At 37.4% G+C, this 24,490-nt stretch overlaps 1 protein-coding gene across 7 annotated transcripts in view; it reads right to left on the bottom strand.

Moving 5' to 3' along the window:
- Window positions 1-24,490, bottom strand: part of Atad2b (ATPase family AAA domain containing 2B) — a 145,620-nt gene that overhangs the window by 18,136 nt on the left and 102,994 nt on the right. For 4 of the 7 annotated variants that reach the window (XM_063231808.1, XM_063231820.1, XM_063231831.1 and 1 more), the window contains 4 exons: window positions 19,034-19,219; window positions 13,961-14,096; window positions 11,091-11,287; window positions 7,397-7,556 (listed from right to left, as the gene is read on the bottom strand). In XM_063231808.1, coding sequence (XP_063087878.1) covers window positions 7,397-7,556; window positions 11,091-11,287; window positions 13,961-14,096; window positions 19,034-19,219 — 679 coding nt within the window. The remainder of the gene's footprint in view (window positions 1-7,396; window positions 7,557-11,090; window positions 11,288-13,960; window positions 14,097-19,033; window positions 19,220-24,490) is intronic. The other 3 variants (XM_063231816.1, XM_063231825.1, XM_063231829.1) reach the window with 2 other exon arrangements.

Genomic DNA, 24,490 nt, shown 5'->3' with positions numbered 1-24,490 from the left:
AGAGACGCATGAACATGATTCTTGGTAAACCACAACCAAACAGGGCACTGAAGGAAGAGCCTCTGCTTCCCCATCACAAGCAGTGCCAGTGCCAACAGTGCCCTCTGGAGCTGAGTGAGTCACTGAAAGGAAGAACACGGGTAACTTATTTTATAACAGTACTAAGAGAACAAGAATCCAAGCAGAGGAGAGGAGGAGAAAACAAAACAAAAAACTTTCCTTTCCAGTAAAGGCATTAAGTAAGTATAGACAAAGATATGCTTTATAACTTTTTTGATAAGCTGTAATTGTTCACTGTGAAAATGTTATAAAAAATAAACATGCTGCCAGGCTCAATGAGGCAAGAGGATCACTAGCTTGAGGCCAGCCTGGGCTGTCTCAAAATTTAAAACTAAATATGAAGTCTGAGGGCGCAGTTAGAGGTGGAGTGCCTGTCTATGATGCACAAGTTCCTTGTTCAATCCTCAGGACCACCATGAAAAAACGCTCAAAGGACACACTGGTACATTTACTTCTGATGTATTTTCATTATCTTTTCATTCAACAAACACTGTTCATCGTCCACACTGGGAAAAGCCAGGTGGTGCCTACACGGTAGCAGGGGTAAAACAGGACAAGAGAAGGCAAGACACAACGAGACATGTGATTGCAGCTTTCAAGTTTTTCGGACTAGGGAGCAAAGGCACATTACACAGATAATCCCTCATATGTACATATAAACCTTCCCATTTCTATTTTTGGTCCTGGGAATGGTACTGAGGGCCTCGCGCTTGCCAGGCAGGCTCCATTCCCAACATTCCCATTTCAAAAACCCCATTAAGTCCAACAGGGGCTGCCAGTTTTGACTGAGTTAGAACAGCCCCAAAGAAAAGGCGTTGCAGGCTGCAGTGTCCTGCACTGGAGAAACCACTGAAAGAGTCAGGCAAACCAGAGCAGACTCAGGTAATCCGCTGAAAAATCCTGGGGAAAAAGACTTCAAGGGCCAAGGAAGCTGGCTGAAATCACGTAAGTAAGAAACCACGGACCAGTATTCTTGATAGGATTTATAATTTTATCCTACAAAAAAGGAAACGTCATTAAAAAAAACAGGGAAATAATATCACTGAAGTTTACATCTGTGAAAGTTCACTCTGTTACCTGAAGACTGGACTGTGAGGGACCCTCCTGCCTCAGCCTCCCGGAGTGCAGGGATCAGGGCATGCGTTGCCACACCCAGATAGAGCTGCACTTACACATCCGTGGGTCTCTAACTCCAAACCACTGATGCAGAGACAGCACAGTATTTCCTCAGTGGATGTTCTGCAGATGTGCTTTCTGCACACCCAGGCACCGCTCCTCTGAGCCTGGGGCACACACTCCTCCCAGTCCGCTCGCCCCACACAGTCACTTCTCTGTGCGCCACTCAAACACCCTCCTTGTTTAGACCCTACAGTGCTGCCACATAATCATCCACTGCCATCTGAAGACATTATTTACTACTGCCACCTACACTGTCCCCTTCATCTTTCTGATACTATTATCACCAGTAACTAGACAAGTTCACTAGTCCAGTCTAAAAATCAATGAATTTCTAGATAGAAGGCACAGCTCACATGCAATGGTTATGGCCTGAACTGTGTACCATCCAAATTCTTCACTTGAAGCTCTGAGACTCAGGACATCACAATGTAACTTTTTAAAAGGTAATTAAGTTAACATGGAGGTGAGTTTTAATCCAGTCTGACTAACTAGTGTCCCCGTAAGAAACCTGGATACGTCAAAGATGCACAAGCAAAGAGAAGGGGCTGCAGAGAAAAGACCACCTGCAAGGCAGGAAGAGGTTTCTGGAGATACCTCAGCGGCTGACACCTCATCTGGAACTGATGGCCTCCAAAGCTGCGAGAAAGTAAGCTTCTGTTGTTCAAGCCTCTGGTCTGTCGTATTTTGTTATGGCAGCACTACCAGAGTAATACAATTACAACCAGATTAATGTCTGCCACACAGCAGTTATCTAGCAGTATGCATTACTGAGCTATCACAACATTGCAATGTACTATGACTCTATCTCAAAGAATAAGAACTGTCATTCTACCTTTGTAATCTAAGCATCCAGGATCCAGGTCAGTAATTTCCATATGATAATCATAAACACTAAAAGAAATACAAATGATCTTGGTTTCAGTCTAGAACTTAGGAACTACAACTATGGTAAATAAGTTAGAAAGTATTCTAAAAGCAGACTCTAGAGGACTCCTTCCTAAATCTCAACTGAATTTAAAAGCTTTATTCCCTCACAACTGGTACAAAATTTTAAGATTAGGGATGAAAGTTCAGCAAAATTAGTCAAATGAAGGAATGTATAGGAATGGGACCAGAGCCAGGCACAGTGGCTCATGCCTGTAATCCCAGCACTTGGGAGGCTGAGGCAGGAGGATCATATAAGTTCAGCCTGGGCTACTACACAAGTGAGTTCAAGGCCAGCCTGCACTACATAGCAAGACTCTGTCTCAAAAACAAAAACAAAACAAACAAACAAAAAAAGAATGGGGCTGGGACCAAACACTTTTAAGACCAAGAATGGGAAAGTCAAACTTAACATGTAACATCATAAATAAGGTCAAATACTAGGTAGAGGTCACAATTAGGACCTACAATTTAAACTTCTCCTTATTCCCCATTTATATTCTGCCCACCTCATCCTCTAGGGAGAATGTCTTGGTAAATACTTGGGCAACATGCATAACTTTTCAAATTGTTGGCTTTTGTCTTCTGTGTATAAGCTAGTTTTCTTCCCAAATGGCCAAGTGTTCTGCAAAACCGAACACTGTAAGCTTTCAAATACTCAAGGGAGCTTGTAAAAGTAATACAACATTCATGTAATTTCTACTTGCAACATAACAGACCCTGAGGTGGTTTTTCTGGTGCATAACAAGTGGTTCTACTGCTAAGAAAAAAACAGGCCTCTTGACTAAAGATATTTTTAAAAACAAAACAAAACAAAAAAAGGAATTGAATTATACCACTGTATGTATTTACCTAAAAGAGCAAAAGAGGAAAGTTGCAAGTATACCAAATTAACCCTCCCTATGAGATAAAGCCATATTCTTTACAGAATCACATTCTGTAGTAAAAGGTTATACTGTACCAGAAACCACTGCTTTGTTCTTAAAGGTTTTATTAGCATGAATGCAATTACACCTAATTACTTAGAAGGGAAATCTGAACTAATTTCAACTGGCTTTGTCTAAGAGCTCAAATTCTTTTTCATGCTCCCTAGGTTTGGTCCAAATTAGGAGAAATTCAAAATATAGTAGAGAGAATGTAATACCCATAATGCATAAGGGGCTCTTCTTAGATCAAATATATACAGGTACCTCCTAAAGACCTAATTTAGGTTCCTTAAATACAGTTTAAATACTAATGACAATAAATGTATAAATGTCAACAGCTAACTTTGGTGGAACACCATGGTGTAGGCATTATGATAAGAGGTTAACATAGGTTGAACCACAAGGAAATAGTAATTTCCTAAGATTCAGCCTAATACACTTTCTCAATTAATCCTTCCAACCACCCTAATAAAGAATAATACTATGATCCTTATTGTACAGATGAAAAAGTTTAGAGAACTTTAAAAGTAAAGAACTGCAAAATAGCTGAACTGGGAGTGAAGCCAAAGTTTAAAAACAGAGCCCTATTTTCACTACCATACCGTGTAACACAAGCAGTCTCTGGGTCTTAAGAAACTAGCAGGCTGCGTCTGTCTGTCGCCACACAAGTGCTCTCACACACTGCTCAGAGCGCTGTGAAGACACTGCAGCCTCCCGCAGGCCCCAGCAGGGAGAAGGGGCCGAGATGCACTCACACTCCTTCTCCACCCTGCGGCAGGCAGGCAGGGACGTGGTGAGGAGGAAGATTCCCCAGCTCGCACGAAACTGCCAACTGCCTAGCACTGGGCCTCGTGCTGCTACTGTACTTTTAAAATATGCTTAGTGAAGTTTTTAAACTTACAAATTAAAGGCCATAAGAGACACACCTTGTTGGATCCATAATTTCCACCCTAAGGAATTTATTATTGGGAAATAATTTAAAATATGCATAAAAACTTGTTACAAAAGTGTTTACCAGCGCTTATAAATATAGGGGAGAGCTAAAACACCTAGATGCTGTTTCACTGCATCTGCCAATGGCTCCGCAGAGAGCATCAGCCACTGTGCCGCCTACGTCGGCCTGAAACTCTCAGGCTCAAGTACTCCTCCTCGCAGATTATTAAGTAACTGGAAGCACAGTCACAGGCCACAGCATTACGCTCCTACATACGGCATTTTACGTTTGAAAGAAATACATTCTTTAGCTGCTAAGCTTTTTACAAAATACAGGAGTAACAAAATCATACAGTTATTTTAAAATTAATATGCATGTATATATTGTATTTGTAATACATCCCTGAGGTAGAAGGGAGGGCTGACACTACAAAATGGGAATACAGTTTACACAAATTTTCTCCTTTATCCTTACTTTTATAAATTTTTCTATAAAACACATGAAGCCAACAAACTATAAGAGGCAAATAACCTCTTGAAAACTGTTGGATTTATTTTGCCTCTTAACTAAGAATTAAAGTAAATGATTTACCATGGTCAAATCCCAAGTGAAAAATAATTTCATGCAGAACTGAGGAATCCAGGCCATTTGGTCACATGCAGTATGTTGAGAACCACTACACACACACACATGCAAACACAAACTGTAAACATGTTCAGTTAACAAAATGTGAGATAACTGTTTTAAAAATAAGAAGCACTTTATTTGTGCATCACTGATTTAAGAAAATTCTCAATAGAATGAAAAGGGGAAAAAAATCTCCCAGCAGCTGGGAGTTGGCCTGGTACTGTCAGCTAACCAACAGTGTACTCATGTTAAATTTAATTTCGCAGATCAGCATCAGACACTATCACCAATCACAATCATTAGTCAAGACAAAAGCAAAGTCTCTCTGTAAAAGCATTAAACACTGACAAAAACAAGACCATGTTCTAAAAACGAATATAACCAAACACAATCCTCTCTCCGCAAATATGAATACATGTCATTTCTTCACCAATCATATCTTTCACATTGCTCCATTCTTTGGACTTTCTAGGCCAGCGATCCCCAGCCCCTGGGCCATGGACCAGGACCAGTCTGTGGTTAGGAAGCAGGTCAAGTGAAACATCTCTATTTATAGTCACTCCCCAGTGATCAAATTACTACCTAGGTCTGTCTCCTGTGAGGTGGTGGCAGCATCAGAGTCTCATAAGAACATGAACTGTACTATGAATTGTACATGAGAGGGACTTAGGTTGTTCAGTCTTGAAGAGGTTCTAATACCTGATGATCTGAAGTGGAGCTGAGGCAGTGGTGTTGGTGCTGGGGAGCACAGACCATTAAAAATATCAATTGCCTGCAGATTTATTAAAACCCTGTCAGCAAATGACGAGTGAACACCTGGGATGGGCTTGTAGCAAGTGCACTTCTGTTGCCAATCAACAACACGGCTGCGGAACTATTCAAATTTTAGGATGACAACATAGCAGAAAAACTAACATAGCAATTTAGTGTTGCTGTATGTATGGACAGAGCAGCTGCCATGACTGGACTGTCTTCTGGTTTCCTCACTGTGGTCAAACAGGTGAGATTCTAAATGGGAATCAACACACTGTCGCCCACAGAGAAATGCTGGCTAGCCAGACAACGCCACTGAACTTAACATTTTGCAGAATGTGATTAAAGTTATCAATCAGTTTGAAATATATGTCCTTAAATCACATTTGTTCATGCAGCTCTGTTAGGAGACAGATGCAAAATATACACTATCTTCTTTTACACGCAGAAGCGAAATGGCAGTTCACAGGTCACAGTTTCTGAGTTCTCTAGACATTTCTTTCAAAAAACCCATCACCACTGACAGAGTATTGCAGTGACAAAGAATGGGTCACAAAACTCGCTTAGTTGTGCGATACAGTCAACCTGCTTAACAAACCTGACCTGTTACTTCACAGGAGAGTACTCAGTTCAGCAGATAAAGTGGCTGCATTCAAGTAAACGCTGGAATTTTTTATGTTTCAAACATTAGCAGAGATCTTGAAAAAGACTTAGCCAGGGCTTCTTTTTCCCAGTTGGTGCATGATCACCTGTCTCAGCTTTTAAAAGAGTTTGACCATTATTTTCTAACCACAGAAGACTCAACCTGGAGAGGAGTGAATCTGCAAGCCATTTGTAAAGAAACCAAACGATCTGATTCTGTCTGGGGGAAGAGGATCAACTGCTTGAGGTTACCAATCATGGTGATTTAATTTAAAAGTATGTTGGAGATAACTTCACATCTCCAAGTGGTCAGGATTAAAGTCCTGAGACTTCCAAAAACGCGCTGAAAAGTCTGTTCCATTTCCAAAATTGTAATTCTGGGAGGAATGGTTTTCTGCAGTGAGAGCAACCCAAATGAGACAGAGCAGACCAGAGAAAACATACTTTCAGTGCCGCTCTCTCCCACACCCCACGATGGGGCCATCGAGTTGCAGGAAAACCACACTAGGGACTCCTACTCATCTGCATTATAGTGAGCTGTCTAATTATTTCAATACATACTACAGTGTGTACTAGTACTAGAACAAAGTGTACAATAAATGCAATGTCTCCCCTCCAGGAAAAAACTGTCTTGCACAAAACTGGTCACAGATGCACAAAAGATTAAGATGGGTGTTTTTATAGGTTCTTACAGTTCCTAATCTTAAAATTATCTCATATCTTAATAGCATATAAAGCTCTGCAGTCTCACATCCTTACACTTTCCCCAAGATTACTTAATGAAAGTGCAAATCTTACATGGTTTCCCCATAACAAATATTCATCCTTATTTACAATAAACTCATCTTTACTACACATATGTTCCTGGAGGAAAAAATGAAGAGTTGGGACAACAGGCTTTCATATGGATAGGATTATAAGTAGAACAATGAAATTACATAAAAATAGCCAAAACCCTTAGAACAGACATTCTACATAAAAGAGCACTTCGATATACTCTGCATTCCCAAAAATTCAAAATCCTCTGTGTCTATCAGCACTGCTAGAGCTGACTACATAAATAAAAGTTACATTCTTATTTGCTCAGTTTTCCCACCAATCTGAGCAAAAATCAGAACATAAGTTTAAAAAAACAAAAAGTAAATATGGGAAATAAACCAAAAACACAGTACTCAGAAATACAAAATTCTCTAAGCAACATTATCTTTAAGATAATTAGTCTCTTGAAGGGTCTAAACACAATAATAGATCTTGAAATCAATCTATTTATCTAAACCATAGGTGAGATTTAATATTTAAACTGTAAACTATTCTTTAATTTCAAAGTGAATGGGGCCCTAAGCATCCTTACCTCCTGGGTCCTTATCTGGATTGTACTCTAAAGCATTGCTACAGATGAGGTCAATATCTTGCAGGAAATCTTTAGCAGTCAGATAATTATGTTTATCGATTTTAGTTATTATTGTTGATAAATCCATTGGTTCTTTGATTACTTCAAGATAATCTGAAACCTACAACAAATAGAATATTTTAATAACATTACTTCCAGTTTTTCATCTAAGTTTACCTAACACATAAAAGCAAAATTAAAACTGCTTAAAAACGAAATCTAGATTTTTAAGAATTAAAGATAAAAGTACAGTGCTATTTATGCTACTAAAGTTACTATCTGACATACTTTCCATGAAAAGCTTCAGCTTCCAAGTCATATCTAAAACCAACTCTGAAATGTTGCTCATCTTGAAAATGGAAACCAACTGTCAGCTTTTTTTAATCCTTTGGCTTATCTGAGAATGCATGAAATAAAAGCATCCAATAAGCATCATTAAATGTTACCTCAAGAAAAGAAATAGGAAAACAAAACAAGGAAAAATAAAAAGCATAGACTTTTCCTAATACTAGAGAAGTTCTGGTAAATCTTTTTAAATTTTTTAACAAAAATTTCTTTTTTTAGTAAGACGAATGATTTCATGGAAAGTATTTTCTACTCCTTTGGAGTCATTACAAACATTTTGAGCCAATTATGTAACAAAGCTGAGTATTGTTTTTCTAACTAGTAAAAGATTTAATGGACTTGTCCCTAAGTTAAATAAATTACCAAAAAGAAAAAAGTCTTTGTTTTTGCCTTATGAGCCTATTTTCTGAGAGGTAATCCAAACTAGGAGGACTTGAAGTCATGTTGTGCAAAATAAATTTTGATTTTCTGTCACCTGACCAATAAGCAAGCACTAACAACCTATATCTATTGCCTCCCAAGTGCAAATCTCAAATCAATTAACTAGGTTTGATATAAAAGCAGGCTTAACAAAAATTTCTAAAATTAATCCAAGATCTACTACTAGGGGTAGAATAATTTCTGCTCTGAAAGTAAAGGTTTGTTATCTCCTAGTTTCAGATGTCATCAATGCCAGGATTTTAAAGTTTACATATTTATGTAAGTAAACTGTATATGTGGTTTATAATGGATATATGTAATTTGTATATGTGGGGTTTTTTCATTATTTTATTGTTTTTAGTAACAGTCACACTATGCAAGGTTTCTTTCTTTCTTTGTTTGGTTGCCTTTTAAAAAAAAAAAGAGTCTCATCATTATGTAGCCCAGGCTGGCCCTGAATTTGTGGCAGCCTTTCTGCCTCCGCTTCCAGGTGCTGGGATTACAAGCATGCACCACCACATCCAGCTTCTACGTAGTTGAGGCTGGCCTTACACTCACTATGTAGCACAGGTCTGTCTTACACTTGTGATCTTCTTACCACAGTCACCTAAGTGCTAGGGTTACAGGCACATACCACACATGGCTTGTTTTTGAAACTTTAAGATTACTTATAAAAACACCAAAAATAAGAATGTGTACACTTATTTATTTTTGGCCATTGGAGCTGAAAAGCCACTCAATCTTTTTTTTTTTTTTATAGGGGCAGCAATGGAGTATACCAGAACAAATAATAGTTCAAAGTTATTATTCCACTGTTTGGTTCTGGCATACCCTGTGTGCAAGTCAAAACTTCTATAAACTGAAAAACACTATAAAATTTTACACTATTAAAAACTATACAATTTTAGCAAATATGCTTGATTTTAAATTTAAAAATGTCTAAAGTTTACCCAGCAGTCTAATTTGGTGACGTTAGATCCTCCACTTCACTATCTGAATACGGACTTTGATGTTTCCGAGTGTCTCAGTGTTACCTTGTTTTCCCCATCCCGTCTGCCCCAGGTACTCTTATGTTTTCAGCTTTCAGAGCAGGTAAAAAATCAGCAGCAGAGTAAATTGAAGAGCAGTGGAGAAGGCAAGAGAAACACAACCCTTAAACACAACTGTTGTCGGGCCAATTTATCATCTTCTAGAGCTGCACTGTGACTTGCTCACAAAACTTTAATTACAGATAGATGACATTTGAAGTCTGACAATTTTTTCTGGTTAGAAAGAAAAGGCTTTCTCAGTCAAAAGCAAAACTGGTTTATGCCCAGCATGAAAGGCGGATCTACCCTTTAAAAAGTGCCAGCAGCCTGATATGCTAAATGGAGGAGGAACTTATTTACTTGTTTGTTTGCTTATGTAAAGTAATCTTGAAAACTGGCTAAGAGGAAAACAAAAAGAAAGAAAATTGGCCAATAGTTTTACTTGAAGGAAAAATGCTCCACCAGTATAATACGATGCTTATGAATTTAAAATGCAAATTGGTCATGTACCATTATTATAGTGGGAAAAGATAGCAAGTAGCTAAGATACAAAGAATGTGGTCTTTGAATTTAAAAAACAACCGAAAACTTCCCCCAGACTTGATGATGCATACCTATAATCACAGCACTCAGGAGACATGAATTTGAAGCCAGACTTGACTGCACACTAAGTGCAAGGCCAGCACAGTGAGACCCATTTTCAGAAAAAAGCCACAGCAAAAAAAAAGAGAAAAAAAACCACCTCTCAAGTGTTGGCTATGTGGCTTGCCAACTAGTCTCAGTTACCTCAGTTGCCAAATGAGAATAATAATGACATTCCAAGGCTTCCAGAGGATCAAATGGGCAAACTATACATTACAGACAAATATTCAAGTAAACTTTTTGATAATCCCTTAATTTCAAAAAAGGGGAAAACATTATCTTCAGATTTACAGGGGAAAAAATAGAATGCTAATGCGTTCTGCTCAGTCACAGATGAGATAATGGTTCCAAAGGAATATGCTTAGGTCCAAAAGCACAGATTTCACAATCAGGATGCAACATTAAACACTGAATAATTTTATAACTCAAATGAAAAAATAAAAATTAAAAACACGAAAGCTGTTCAAACATGGAGTCTGAACTATGAGAAGAAGGCCAGTAAAGATGACACTGCGTTCATCCACACACTATATTATCCCAGGATAAAATACCACCACCAAGAAAAACCCCCAAATTTTAACTGACGGCATCACAGTAGGTTCCAAATGGAAAATTCCTTTGCTCATCATCACAAACCATGCTCCCAACAAGCATACAGAACAACACACACAGAAAGTGAGAAATTTTCCACCGGGAGCAGAGAAAATCTGAAGAGAGAAAACAGTTTTAGGTGCATCAGACGTGCTTAACATCAAATAGCAACTTAACCACAGGCATTTCCAAATGTGAAAAACTAAGAAACGTCAAGTTTCTCAGTCACCTCTTTCAAGGAGGTACACATAATCTGGGAAATGCTGGTACCAATTGGTGCTGTGAGTGGTTATTATGTCAATATACTTTTTGAGAACAGGATTTATCCTGGAATAAAAATAGCCTAGTATGGACATTTCACTGAAGTAACTTTTAATTAACTCTTCTTAAATTGAAGAGTATGAGATCAGTAATAATTAAGAGGACATATACAAACTGGTTACTAATTTCATCCAAAAGTCACCAGGTGTTTCCTGATGACATTGGTACATAGCACATGGATTAAAATTTTACAGGCTAGGGGTAATATTCATCCATGCCTTTGCTTTTTTTCCTTCCAAAAAAAGATGTCAATATTTTTTTCTTTTAGCCAGTTCAACTTCACTGTTTGCACACTACTGAAACAAGACCTCTTCAATATCCACCGGTTTGCTGAAGATGTTAAAGCGTTTATCTGTGGCCAGCCTCTTGGTTACATCCCTGAGAAACAACCGCAGCTCTCTTAAAGTATTTTCCTCCTGGTCCTCCATCCGATTTTTTTCTGATTCTGATAACTGACGAGGTGGAGCAGGTAGTGCAAGAGGAAGCACTTCCATAGCACAAAGAGCTAAGAACAGAAAAGGCAATGTTAAGCTTGTAACACAGTGTGCCAAGACCTCAATTACTATTCTGGCATTCTTTCAGATATTCTAGGAAGAAGAGAACAATGACAAATAAATATGAACCATGCAAATCCAGCAAGTAAGAGTTCACATGGAACAAAAACCAAGTTTTAGGGAATAACTTAGTTTTATAAAATATAATATGACATGCCTCTTTAAAGGACAAAAGATATGCTGTAAAATAATTTGATTTGATGCAACATTTATATATAACTTAGGAGAAATATTCTGAGTCAAAATAAGTACCTTAAAGTACTGAAAACTAATTTTCTTAAAACTTCTCTCTCTCTCTTCTTGCCTGCCTCCCTGTTTCCCTCTCTGCCTCCGTCTCTCCAACCTTGCGGATTTAACAAAGGCCTTGGTTATGTCAGCCAAGTCTCTACCACTGAGCAACAGAATTACGCCTCAGAATTACGGATTTATTGGCTTTAGATAAATCAGCTACCCTCACAGTAAGGATAGTGATCAGCACTTGCAAGGAGGAGGCAATAAAAAAGTAGGAACCAAAAAGAGAATCCTAAAGTCACAGAAGAGATTAAAAAAAAAAAAAAAAAAAACAGTTGAAAAGTGTTGTCTGAATAATATCTATGATACTTCAGACTGGGCTAAGTCAAATCAAAACTCTCGAAAGGTTAACTCTAATAATCATAACGCTCTCTTACTCTTTACTTGATTTAAGAGGCATCACACAGTTACAGCACAAGATTAAAATACTAAATATTTTCACTAATATCTAAACTGTCCTTAAGATGAGAAATGAAAGTTGACAAAAGAAACTCAAGAAAAATAACATTAAACTTTGTAAATTCAGATCTGTGGGACTAAAAAAAATCAGAAAATAAAATGAATTATTTTTGCAATGAAGTACTTAAAATACTGCACTGAATTTAGATCTAGAGGAAGTTACAACTCTTCTGGAGGCACAACTACTGAATTTCCATAGCTTTCTCTTTTTAAAAAAAAATTTTTCCCTCTTTTTGAGACAGGGTCTTTCTATGCAGTTCAGGCTGGCCTTGGGCTCACTTTGTAGCCCAGGCTGCTCTCAAAATTGCAACGATCCTCCTGCCTCAGCCTGGAGTGCTGGGATTACAGGAGTGCACCACCACACCTGGCTAATAGATTTCTGAAAGAAAAACTTTCTAACTAGCAATCTGATGGGTGTTCATTTTTCATACGCAAAGAAAATCTATAAAAGACTTGCTGAAGCCCGGTATTATCAAAATGCTGAATATAATCAATAAAAAAATTTTTAAATAGAAAATTACAAAAAAGAAAGAATTTGAGGCCAGGAGCAGTGGCACACCTGTAATCCCATCACTCGGGAGGCAGGAGGATCACCAAGAGTTTGAGGCCAACCTGAACTGTACAGTGAGATCCTGGGAGAGGGGCAGAGTCACAGTCAGAGACAGAAACAGAGAAAGTAAGTCAGGGAAAGAGAGGGGAGGTGAGAGTGGAGACGGACTTGGCAGGGATGGGAAACATATTTAACACTGCATAAGAACAGATACAAGAAACAGGGAGAAAGAGGCTTTCTCAAAATTGAGATTTTCTAGAAGAAGTTGAAGGATTAAGCAAGCAAATCTTACCCTTTGTTGTGTTTTCTTTTTTGTAATGGGGATTGAACCCAGGGCCTTCACACTGGGCTACATTCCCAGTTCGGTGTTTTGTTTTGTTTTGTTTTTGGTACTGGGGATGAACTGGTGACCTCACACTTGCCAGGCAAGTACTTAAGCCACTGAGCTAAATTCCCCAGCCCCCCAATTCTTTTAAAATTGCTTTTTTGTTTGAGGCAGGAACTCTCTAATTGCCCAGGTTGGGTTTCAACTTGAGAGCTTCTGTCCCATCACCTGAAGATTACACATTTCTGGCTAAAGATCTTAACTTTTATGTGCTATTGAGATTGGAAAAAGAAACTCTATTTTGAATGACTTAGGATGCAGCCCTAAGTCAGGGAACTGAAATCTGAAATCTTTCAGCCCATCATAAGGCTAAGTACAAATCCAAGAGAAAACCAACACTTAAGGTAAAGATATGACACAATTTCAAATGCCATATAATAGGTGCTAAATAGTTAGGAATGAATACATAAACCAGAAAAGGCAAATATTCTAACTAACTTTTAATCCATCAAACTTTTCCTGGTCCACAAAATAATTTGCATGACACTGGATACCCACAGCCTGCCATAGTCCTAGGTATCTAAAATTACTAAAAGAGACTAGATTTTTGTTCCTTTGGCTTCTTGAGCCAGAAGAATATAAAATCTACTACCATATCTGGACTAAAGAGATAAAGAAAAAAAGCTCAAGTAATAAAGCTTTAATGGGGAAGAGTTGAAAAAAAAGGGACGGAAAGAGGGGCAGGGAAAGGAACAAAAATGACGCGTGAAGCACGCGTGCGACTCGTTGGGGATGAATGTGGTGATCACGCACCGCAAACGTGAGAGTAAAAAATCTAAATACAAACAAAGCTTAATGATTACCATGGTCACTTCTGCATGCATCCATCTAAAGAAACAGAATCTGACAAACTGCATTCATTTCCATATAAGTTAGCACCAAGGAAGAGTATTTCTCAACTCCACTGCTGCTATTTTCCCAACAACCTTAGGAACTTACCAGTATGTTTCCTTCTTGGTGGTGCCATTGATGCTTGATTGAGAATGAGTTCTTGGAAAAATTTTCTTCTGTCTTCTTCAATAGGTCTTTGAATATACAAGACCTCTTCATACTGTATTCTAAAGATACATTTAACCTACACACACACACAGACACACACACACACACACACACACACACACACACACACACAAAGACAATGAATATATAATTAAAAGCACACATGATTTATCAAACTGCAATTTCTTCAATTTCCATTTTTAATATTCATAGACCATGTACATGGCATTAAGGTTAACCTAGTCCTGGGGCTGGGGATTTAGCTCATCGGCATAAGCACCTGCCTTGCAAGCAGGCAGTCGTGAGTTCGATCCCCGGTACCGATAAAAAGGAAAAAGACAAAAAAAAAAAAAAAGGTTAACCTAGTCCTAAGATACACTGGTGAGGGCTTTGACCTCCCGCACTAAACAAGAATGAATGTCCACTGGCTGACATCATCAATAAATGACACAGTATCTGGAAGAGTCATCAGATAACAGCAAAAGAGTAACTGTAATAGTCAGATGGCAACAATCCCAAAGGGCTTTCCAACAAAGGCTGAAAAGTAATTATCTGGCATCTGCATCAGGGAGCTGGAAGAATGTTACTGTCTCCTCCTATCCATAGATCTCTTAGTGTTTCCTACTCAATGACTTCCCTTCCCATGCTCTTTTCCTGCTAAGTTTATTTCAATTCTGGAGTCCCCAGTTCTACTACTGGATCACCCTGATGCACATTCCCTCCAGTGTGTTGATGTATGCTTTGGCAATCCTTCGAGGGTTCTGGAAGCAAATTTACCAGGACACATTATATGCCAAAAGTCATTCCAGATGCTGAAATAATAAAATTGAAGAAAATATGCTTAGATCCCATGGTCAAAGATCTTGAGTCTTGGCCCGGGATTTAGCTCAGCAGCATAAGTGCCTGCCCTGTAATCTTAGCACTCAGAAGGTTTAGGAGGCAGGACTGCTATTAGTTTGAGGTCAGCCTGGACTACATAGTGAGTTCAAGACCAGCCAGAGCTACACAGAGACATGCTATGAGAGAGGAGAGACCCTGCAAAGGATATGAATGGAGGAGCATTATATAAGATACATTAGATACAGCTTACAGGGAGTATCCGATGTTTAAAAATAACAGAATTCAACACCCCAGAAATAACAAGATTTTGTTCAAGAGTGGCAAAACACAGTTTTAAATATTCTTCCTTCTGATAATTTTCAATACTATGTTGAACTTTGTGAATACAGAAACATACCAAGAATAAGCCTATAATAATCCACTGATATTACGGCCAGGTTGTTATCCACCAGTTAGAATGCATCCTTTGATGTTCTGTAAGTTCACTTCTAAACTTACTTTCTGCAGTCCCAAACTTGATGCTACCACAAGACAGGGCTCTTATAATTCCCTAAGCAAACCACGCTTTCCTTCACACTGGTATCCATTGTTAAGTCATAGCTTTCTTAGTGTGCCACTCAACTTAGTGCTTTCTGAATAATTTTTCCTGGATTTTCCCAGATACACTTAAGCACACCTTCCATTATCTCTCATTAAGCATTTTTTTGCTTGACTTTTAGTGACTGCATACTCTTGTAATACCACCATACACAAAATGTTTTACAACATTTTTATTACCCTCAAGAAACTTCACCATGCTGCTCTGTGGTCAATTCCCTCTCATATTCACACATCCAACCCATCTGTTTTCAGTTTCTAGAGATTACCTCTTCTAGAAGTTTCCCATCATATGATGGGGTAGCCTTTTATGTCTGCATTCTCCCACTTACTTTAATACTTTCAAGTTCAGTCAAGTTGCACTGCATATCAGTATTTCCTTCCACTTACTGATGAACAGAATTCCACTATACATACCTACCACATTACATTTAGCTGTTGACCAAATAATGAACATTTGAATTATTTCCTGCATTTGGGTTTAATGAACATAATCATTAAAACTATCCACATACAAAACCCTTTGTATGAATACACATTTTCATTTCTCTTGTCTAGATACCTAGGGATGAAACTGCTGAGTCATTCAACAAATTTGTATTTAACTCTAGAAAGTGCACTTCCCATTTCACAATTTCACCAGCAGTACATAAATCCTCATTTTCCTACATCCTTGTCAACATCTGGTATTGTTTGGTACTTTTTGTTTACTGCTACTGTAGAAGGTTGCAACAATATCTCGTTCCTCGATGACTAATATTGAGCCTATATTCTTGTGCTTATTGACTAATTTTATATTCTCGTAGGAACCTCAAATATTAGCAGTCATAACAATATTTTTGCTTTTGTAGATAGTGTACTTCATTTAACACAATGTCAAAAAAACTGCCTTCAAGGATTTTGTACATGCATCAAAATTTCCTTCTTTTTGAATGTTAGGTTATTTGCACTTTTTTGTGTTTTTGTTCCTTTGTTTTTGCACTGGGAATCGAACTCAGGACCTTGTGTTTGCCAGGCAGGTGCTGTGCCGCAGAGCTATATCCCTGGCCCTGTTCTACTTTTGACTATTCTGAATAGTGCTGCTATGAACATGGGTATACAAATACCTGTTGAAGTCTATACTTCCCATTTTTCTTGGCCATTTACCAAGAAGCTGACCTGCTGGATCATCTGTTGGTTTTATATATAAGTCTTTAAAGAACTGTGGCATTGTTTTACACAACAGCTACAAAAATTAAAATTTTCACTGGAGATGCACAAAGGTTCCAAGTGTTCTACATCCCCACCAATATTTGTTTTAAAGAAATATACAACATTGTAACTACAGGACCTTTGGAACAAGACAAACCTAAGCACAAATCTTTGCTCTGCCCTATTAGCTGTGAGAACCCAGCAAGTATTTTATCCTATTTGACTCTCTCAGTCTGTTATCCCTGTACTCTAGAGCAATGATTTCCAAGTGTTTTTATTCAAGTACTTCACCAGTAAAAAAATTAAAAGTAATCCTTCCAGAATGTACAGTCTTCTGATAATGTATTATTTTATTACAAAATATATGCAAATAAAATATTTATGGCAATATGAAAAATGCATACAAATAGACGTTCTAGTTATTTTCCTAGGATCCCAATGTACCATTTGAAAATGGAACCTACGTAACTAGAAGAGAAAAAGCGATTGACAAAAAAAAACAAGAGTGCAAAAAAGGCTCTTGAAGGTGAGACTGTCATTTTGCCCCACTTACAAAACACTGGTTCCACTAGCACTAATTCTTTTTGGGTTTCTATCTTTAGAAAATCTTTTTATTTAATCTTTGAAAAATGAGCTTATTTTCTGTCTAGAACAGAATTACAGAAGATTCAGAAAACGAAACAATTAAAACACAATACATTAGCTGGGCACGGCGAAACACACCTGTAACCTCAGCACCTGGGAGGTGCAGTCAGGAGATCACTACAAACTGGAGGCCAGCCTGGACTACATAGCAAGACCCTATCTCAAACAGCCAAGAAAACAACCAAACAAAAATCACCCTCAACATATTACATAAGCAGCAGTATGAGCAAACATCTATAATTTTCATCTCACAGATATGAGTAACCTTAGTAACCTGATTAATACAAGAGAAAAATACAAAATACAAAGGATATGATATTGGTAAATGTCTAATATTCTTTATCTCTTTTTCTTTTTATACAATTATACTAAAACTGACACAGAGAATCTAACTTATAAAAGTTATTCCTAGATTATGTCCAGGTTCAGTTCATTCTTCTAAATTTAACTTCAACTCCAGTCCTACCTGATAATATGAATAGCAAACAACTTGTAGTAAAACTTACAGTTTTACGCTTTTCAAAAAGAGTTTGCATATATTATCTCACACCAACCACTCTGTCTACTACTCATTATTTTTTTGTACCTGGAACTGACTCAGGACCTTGAGCTTGCTAGGCAAGTGCCTTGCCATTGAGCTAAATCCCTGCCCCCACTATCCACACTTTAAAGATAAGGAAACACGTTATTCTGTGTTCAAATATTTATCCACTATCAAAAGACTAATAAATAATTGGGCTTTTCTGACTCTTACTACATAATGCATTCTGGTAAACTTATAATCCTGTATGATAATAAATGTTTTGATTAGTTGGTCTTCATTTACTATCAGATATTGAGTAATAAAAATGAATTACTCTACATTTAGTGTATTTTCCTTAAAAGAGCAATAAACTGAAAAAATTCATTTTAGCAAAACAAGTAACGAAAGCTGAAACATCAAAGAATTTAGCAAAAAAAAAATCCTACATAATCCAGATTTATATTGTAACTTTAAAAAATATAAATCTTTTACATGAGCATCACTCTTACTGTGTCTCTTGGGTAAAGTAGTTCTAAGCATTTTGAAACAAGACCATCTGAAGATGTAGTAAGCTCAGGATGTTAAAAAAATATTTTAAAACTCAGTTTCATTCAAAAGTTGATATAATTTTTTTCTGAATCAAATGTGATTTTACCATTGAATTCAAAAGTTAAATTTCATATGTAAAAAATATTACATACTGATGATGATATTCAGCATAGGTTACCAATGAAGGAGCTAAAGATCAAAGCTTGCCAACTGATCTCACCAATAATAAGAGTGAGAAGGCTGAACATAGGTACCTGGTGGTTAAAAAGCTGATATATAAATTAGCCACTTTCAAAGCTTGAGTTACCCAATCTACACAACAGTGAGATTTATTACACCACAATAGAAACTGAAAACATTAAACATAGTGCCTGTATCACCAATCCAACAATAAAATCAAGATATCAACCCTGATAATATTGAAAAAAAAATTTTTTTGAGATAGGGTCTCAATATGTAGTTCAGGCTGGCCTTGAACTCACTTTGTAGCCCAGGTGGGCCTTAAACTCAGGGCAATTCTCCTGCCTCAACCTTTATGAGTATGGGATTACAGGTGTGTGCCAGCATGCCCAGCCTTAGTATTGATTTGTATACCAATTAATGGTATCCAATTTACAAAGTCAACTATTTTTAAACAGTATAAGGAAAAATATTTAATAAGCTCTTACCTCCTCAGGCAATTCACTGTACATGGTTTCAGAGGTAGACAATAAAAATATAGGTGAAAATGATGGTATGTCTTGTAGCAATGTCAGAAAGGTTGCTCTCACAGTCTCACTGACAGCTTCCCACCAATCACCAATGTGAGGCATGTAAACAATACTAGGTACTGTTCTTCGAGCTTCACGAAATATCTAAGGAAAGAACCAGCATTTAAAAATTCACAGTCATTATTCTAGGATCTACCCAGCAAACCCTGGATATATAACATGTATTGGGCTTGTTACTGCCAAAATTTCAGCCTCCAAATTTGAGTTCTTCAAGGCATGATGCACAAGTGAGCTAGACATAGTGGCGCATGCCTGTAATCCTACCACTTGGGAAGATGAAGTGGGAGGCGCATCATTAGTTCAAGGCCAGCCTGAGCTACCCAGTGAGACTGACTCAAAAAACAAAAAATTAAAAACAAAAACAGAGACATACTGTAACACACAAGTCTCAAGTGTGGCGTCTATCTTCTTGCCCCACTAAGAAAAGTATTTTGCTACTTATTAATAGCAGAGGGATCAAAGTGTTGCATATATTACATACACTACCATAATATGCTGCAAATAAAGAGATAAACATGTATCTATGTCATACGTTAGATAAGTAAAATTACACAAAGGACAGAACAACATAGCTGAGAGCACAATGCCTAGAAATCACTCAACATATGAATTAAATAAATACTTCAACAACATACCATACTATCCTGGAGGTTAAAATTCATCAAGTTCTTGCTGAAACAGTTATTCATGTCATTACCTTAATTAATACAACAGTCACAAAATAAATCTGACTTCTCCAAATAGCAATAAATACATTAGCAAAGGGCACTGAGGCACTTCCATTGTCAAAAGAAAAATACAAAATGAAGTTCTCCTTAATTGTTAAGAATCCAAACCATAGTTTCAGTCATGTCTACCCTCAAATACCAACAAGGACCACACTGGCCAACAGCAAGCCACTGAGCAGACCTGCAGTTGTTTATGCATAAGCCTACCAGCAAATTCTGGTATGTTAGTAAATCATCTCTCCATTATTTTTAACAAGTTTAAATATAAAAGCAAAAATCTGCATCTAGGATGAGTACACACTTCTCAGATGAAGAAATACAAACAGCAAACATATGAAAAAATATTCATCACTGGTCATTTGAGAGATGCAAATTAAAACAACACTGAGATTCCCAGAAAGAATGGCTATTATCAAGAAATCACCCAATAACAAATCCTGGAGGGGCTGTGGGGAAAAATGAACCCTTTTCTCCTGATGGTGGGAATGCAGACTAGTGCAATCACCGTGGAAATCAGTGTGGTGAGTCCTCAAAAAAACTAGGAGTGGAGGTCCCATCCAACCCAGCTATTCCTCTTCTGGGTATTTTCCCAGAAGAAGTAAAAGCATCATACCACAATGATACATGTGCACCCCCAAGTTTATAGCAGCACAATTTGTAAATAGCTAAATCTGGGAAACAACCCAAATGCCCACTGACTGAGGAATAGATGAAAAAGATGAGGTCTTTTATATAATGGAATACTAACCAACCATAAAGAAGGATAAACTGAAGAGTTCTACAGGTAAATGAATACAACTCAAGACCACACTCATAAGAGGAATAAATCAGACTCACATGTGTAAACATCATACTGTCTCCCTTGTATGAGAAGCTGAAAGAGTAAATAAAATCTAAAATGTACAACAGATATTGTGAAATGGGAAGAAATGGTACAAAAGGAAAGAGAAAATAGGGTGAAAGGAGAAAAGGACGAAGTAAAATATAGATACCTATACACACGCACAAGACAGTAAAACTACTAATTATTCTTAATTTGTTGAAAAGAAAGGTGTGTGCTAATATTGTTTGGATAATTAAATGCTATATTCTGGCCTCTGAGTAACTAAGGACAACAATATGCAATGTATTAATCATTGTTACTCTATTATCTTGTCTTTAAATTTTGTATTTTTTTTAAGAGTAGAAATATTTATTGAGAGAAAAAAAGCTTCTGTCTGAGATAGAAGCAGGGGTCCCGAGCAGGTTGCCAAAGATTCTGTATTTTCTTGGGATTTTTTATAGAGTATGCAGTAAGCTTACTCATGAGGTGAGGCAGGTCTGGGAAAGTCTGGGAAAACTGGGAACTTGCTATGTGTAGCCAATAAGACTAATAGTTCAGGTAAAACATTAAATTGGGAACAAATGGGAAAGCGAGTCACATAGAAGGCGGACATCCTTAGAGAGCAGTGACTCCTCCCTAGGGACTAGAATGGCATCTCCTGGTTTCTCAAGGTGATTCAGATTTAATCCCTAAGGATTACACCTAAGGGTGTGGTTGCATTTGTTTTGCCTTCTGTCCAGAGATCTGGCCACAGCAAGAGGTGTGTCTCCTCCAAGGTCATCAGACATCTGGACTTCTGTGCCAGCTTCTTTGAGGGCCCAGTCTGACTGCCTATAATTTTTCTAACTAGCTCAGCTGCCTGTAACATCCCCCCACTGAAGAAGTATCCTGAACTGCCGTGAAGGAGAAATGGGCGATGACCAATCTGACTTCTTTAGGGTGCAAAGGGGCACAGTTGTTGATCAGCAGTCAGAGATATTCTGCAGAGGGTTTATCTAAAGGCCCTTCACAGACACCAGGCAGTTTCATCTTGGGTGGCTATACAGCTTTAAGTCTCCATCCAATCATCTCAGTGGGTCCTCCAAATGATATAGGGGAATGAAACTCCTGACCTACTGTATGTCCAGAACAAGTTGTGTTCTCCAAAATCAAAAAATGAATTTTAGGAACAATGAAAGTTAAGAGTAGAAACAATGAAGGTTAAGAGTAGAGGGGCTAGAGACTTAGCTCAGCGGCATAAGCACCTTCCTTGCAAGTGTGCGGTCCTGAGTTCAATCCCTGGTACCGAAAAAAACAAAAAAGAGTAGAAAGCTTCTGTCTGACAGAGATAGAAGGGGTCCCAAGTGGGTTGTCCTATTTTTTCTCTTTAAGCCTGGGAATATAGCTCAGTGGCACATGGCCTGCCTGGTAAGCGCAGGCCACAAGTTCAATTGCCAGTACCAAAAAGTAAAAAAATAAAACACATACAAGGAAAGATTCTTGGCTGGGATAAAATAAAATTTAAGAAAACCAAGTGTGGTAGCTCACACATGTAATCCCAGCACTTGGGAGACTGAGGCAGAAGGATTGTTCCAAATTCAAGACTGGCCTGGGCTATAAGGTGAGCTGAAGGCCAGCCTGAAACGCACAGTGAGACCTTGCCTTAAAAAAGACAAATTAAATTAAATCTTAAAAATCTGATCATATTTCATTAATCTGAGAATTCTGCTTCTCAAATTGCCTACTCATTTTTCCTTAAGCATGCTTCAATTAGCCTATTAAATGTAGAAGTTAGAGAAATATATTAAAACTAAGGATTATCAGAAACCTTACTAAGAATCAAAAGTATTACTTTAATGAGTAAGCTTACTGCATGCATGAATTTATTAAAGAATATTTTACACACATTTAAATCTGCTATGTAAAATAAAATGCATTGCCATTCAAAGTAAGAGACCAATAAAAATTTCCCCCAAAATCAGAAGAAATGTAGATGTTATAATCACTTGTATCAGAAGTAATATTTGTACATCCACCAATCCATAACAGCTATATAATTCAATCCTTCAGGACACTGTAATTCTCTTTAAACGCACATCTTTCTCTCCTCAATTTTGAAAATCCAAGATTTTTTCCCCAAAGTTCAAAAATTTCACAACAGGAAAAATAAGCACAAATATGTGAAAAGCAAGGAACATACATGAACACAAAAGGCAACTGTGGCATCTGCTTTTTAAAAAAAATTATTGCATGGCACTCTGATCAGGCGTATTATGAGGGAAGGGAGTGATCAAACCCTTTTCTCATTGCCAATTCCTTATTCTGTGCTGGTAAAACTAGGGGGGGGGGCCTCTAGGAATAAGAAAGTAAACATACGGGGAAAAAAAAAAAAAAGAAAGTAAACATACGAAAAAGACAAAGAAGCTATATATACACCACTGAGAAACTTGACAAGGCTCACTACCTAACTGCAAGGTTGAATAAGATACAAGTATCACTAGCTTCAAAAGAGATGAGGTTGTTACTTCTTTCTTTACACATCAATTTTCTCAAAATTAACAAATTGTACATGATAGCCTCCTTGTTACTTCTAAAACCTTTAGGAAAATACCCTTTTATTGGTACAATACTTACATTTATATTTGAAAACTTAAGAGTAGAAAAAAAATCAGACAAGGTTAAGATAAATACAAGAAAGCAAAAAGGCGTAAGATTTCTGGTCCCTGGGTATAATTATGTGAGTTGAGAATTAACCTAACTACATGAGATGTCAACCGTAATTTTCCTAATTCTTTAGGGAGAAATCATCCTTATTTTCTAGACATTTAAGACACACTAAAATAACTGTTCTGTCCATGCTATCTCAGAATATTAAATGTTCATATTTTATTTAAATATATAACTAGTTTGTTCTAATTTCCCAGTTTTTGTATGGCAAATTTTAAAAGAATAATAGCATTTAAATTGTCTTTACAGTATAAATGTAAGGGGAAAAATCTAATCTTATGAATTCTGGGGATTCTTGGGGGATGAGTAATGCGGAGACAGCTCTTCAGTAATCTGCTGGTGATTTTTAAATTTGTAGAGTAAGATAATCTCTATGCAATCAAATAACCAGGTAATTTAGAGCAAAAAAACAAAGCTTCATTTTAATGAAGCAGCAACAGGTTTGGGAACAGGCGCTCAAGTGATTCCATTTGACAACTAGAAAATACCTACAGGGTATCTTGGATTGGTGGATATGCAAGATGTAGTAGAAAAGAAAAACTGTTAGAGAGGGGGAAAAAACAGTAGGCCAAATTACTGAACCAACCATTTCAAAATACCTCTGACATGACCAGCACTTTTGCAAGAGTATACCAGCATCTGTGAACTGTTCATTTTGATTCTATAAATACTCTCCGTTCTTTTTCTGTACTTCATGCCCTAAGATATCATAGTCCTTAAATGCTTTTTTAAAAATTACAAACTACTTTGCTGAATATTACAGATATGAAAGGCAAAAGCTAGATCACTTAGGACAGATAAATCCATAAAAAGAAAGCAATAATGACAAAACTGCATTTATATTTAGAAAACTTCTAATCATCTCAAAAGCTAAATTTTGACGACAGTATATTAGCCACCAAAAATGTTTAGGGGCTAGGGTTGCACACCATGGCACAGTGCTTGCCTAGAATGTGCTAGATCCCGGGCATGATTCCCAGAACTGGGAGAAAAAACTTGAGTGTGTGAAAATGTAGTGTTTTTTTCCTTCCCCATTGTGTGAAGAGAATTGGACCCAGAACCTCACATACAAATGCTAATGCAATCAAGAAACAGAGG

The sequence above is a fragment of the Cavia porcellus genome, unplaced genomic scaffold (genome assembly GCF_034190915.1).
Source record: "Cavia porcellus strain 051 isolate PalLab524CR breed Dunkin Hartley unplaced genomic scaffold, mCavPor4.1 scaffold_1, whole genome shotgun sequence".
Classification (NCBI taxonomy): domain Eukaryota; kingdom Metazoa; phylum Chordata; class Mammalia; order Rodentia; family Caviidae; genus Cavia; species Cavia porcellus.
Note: the sequence above shows the minus strand (reverse complement) of the source record. Positions and strands in the feature narration are given on the sequence as shown.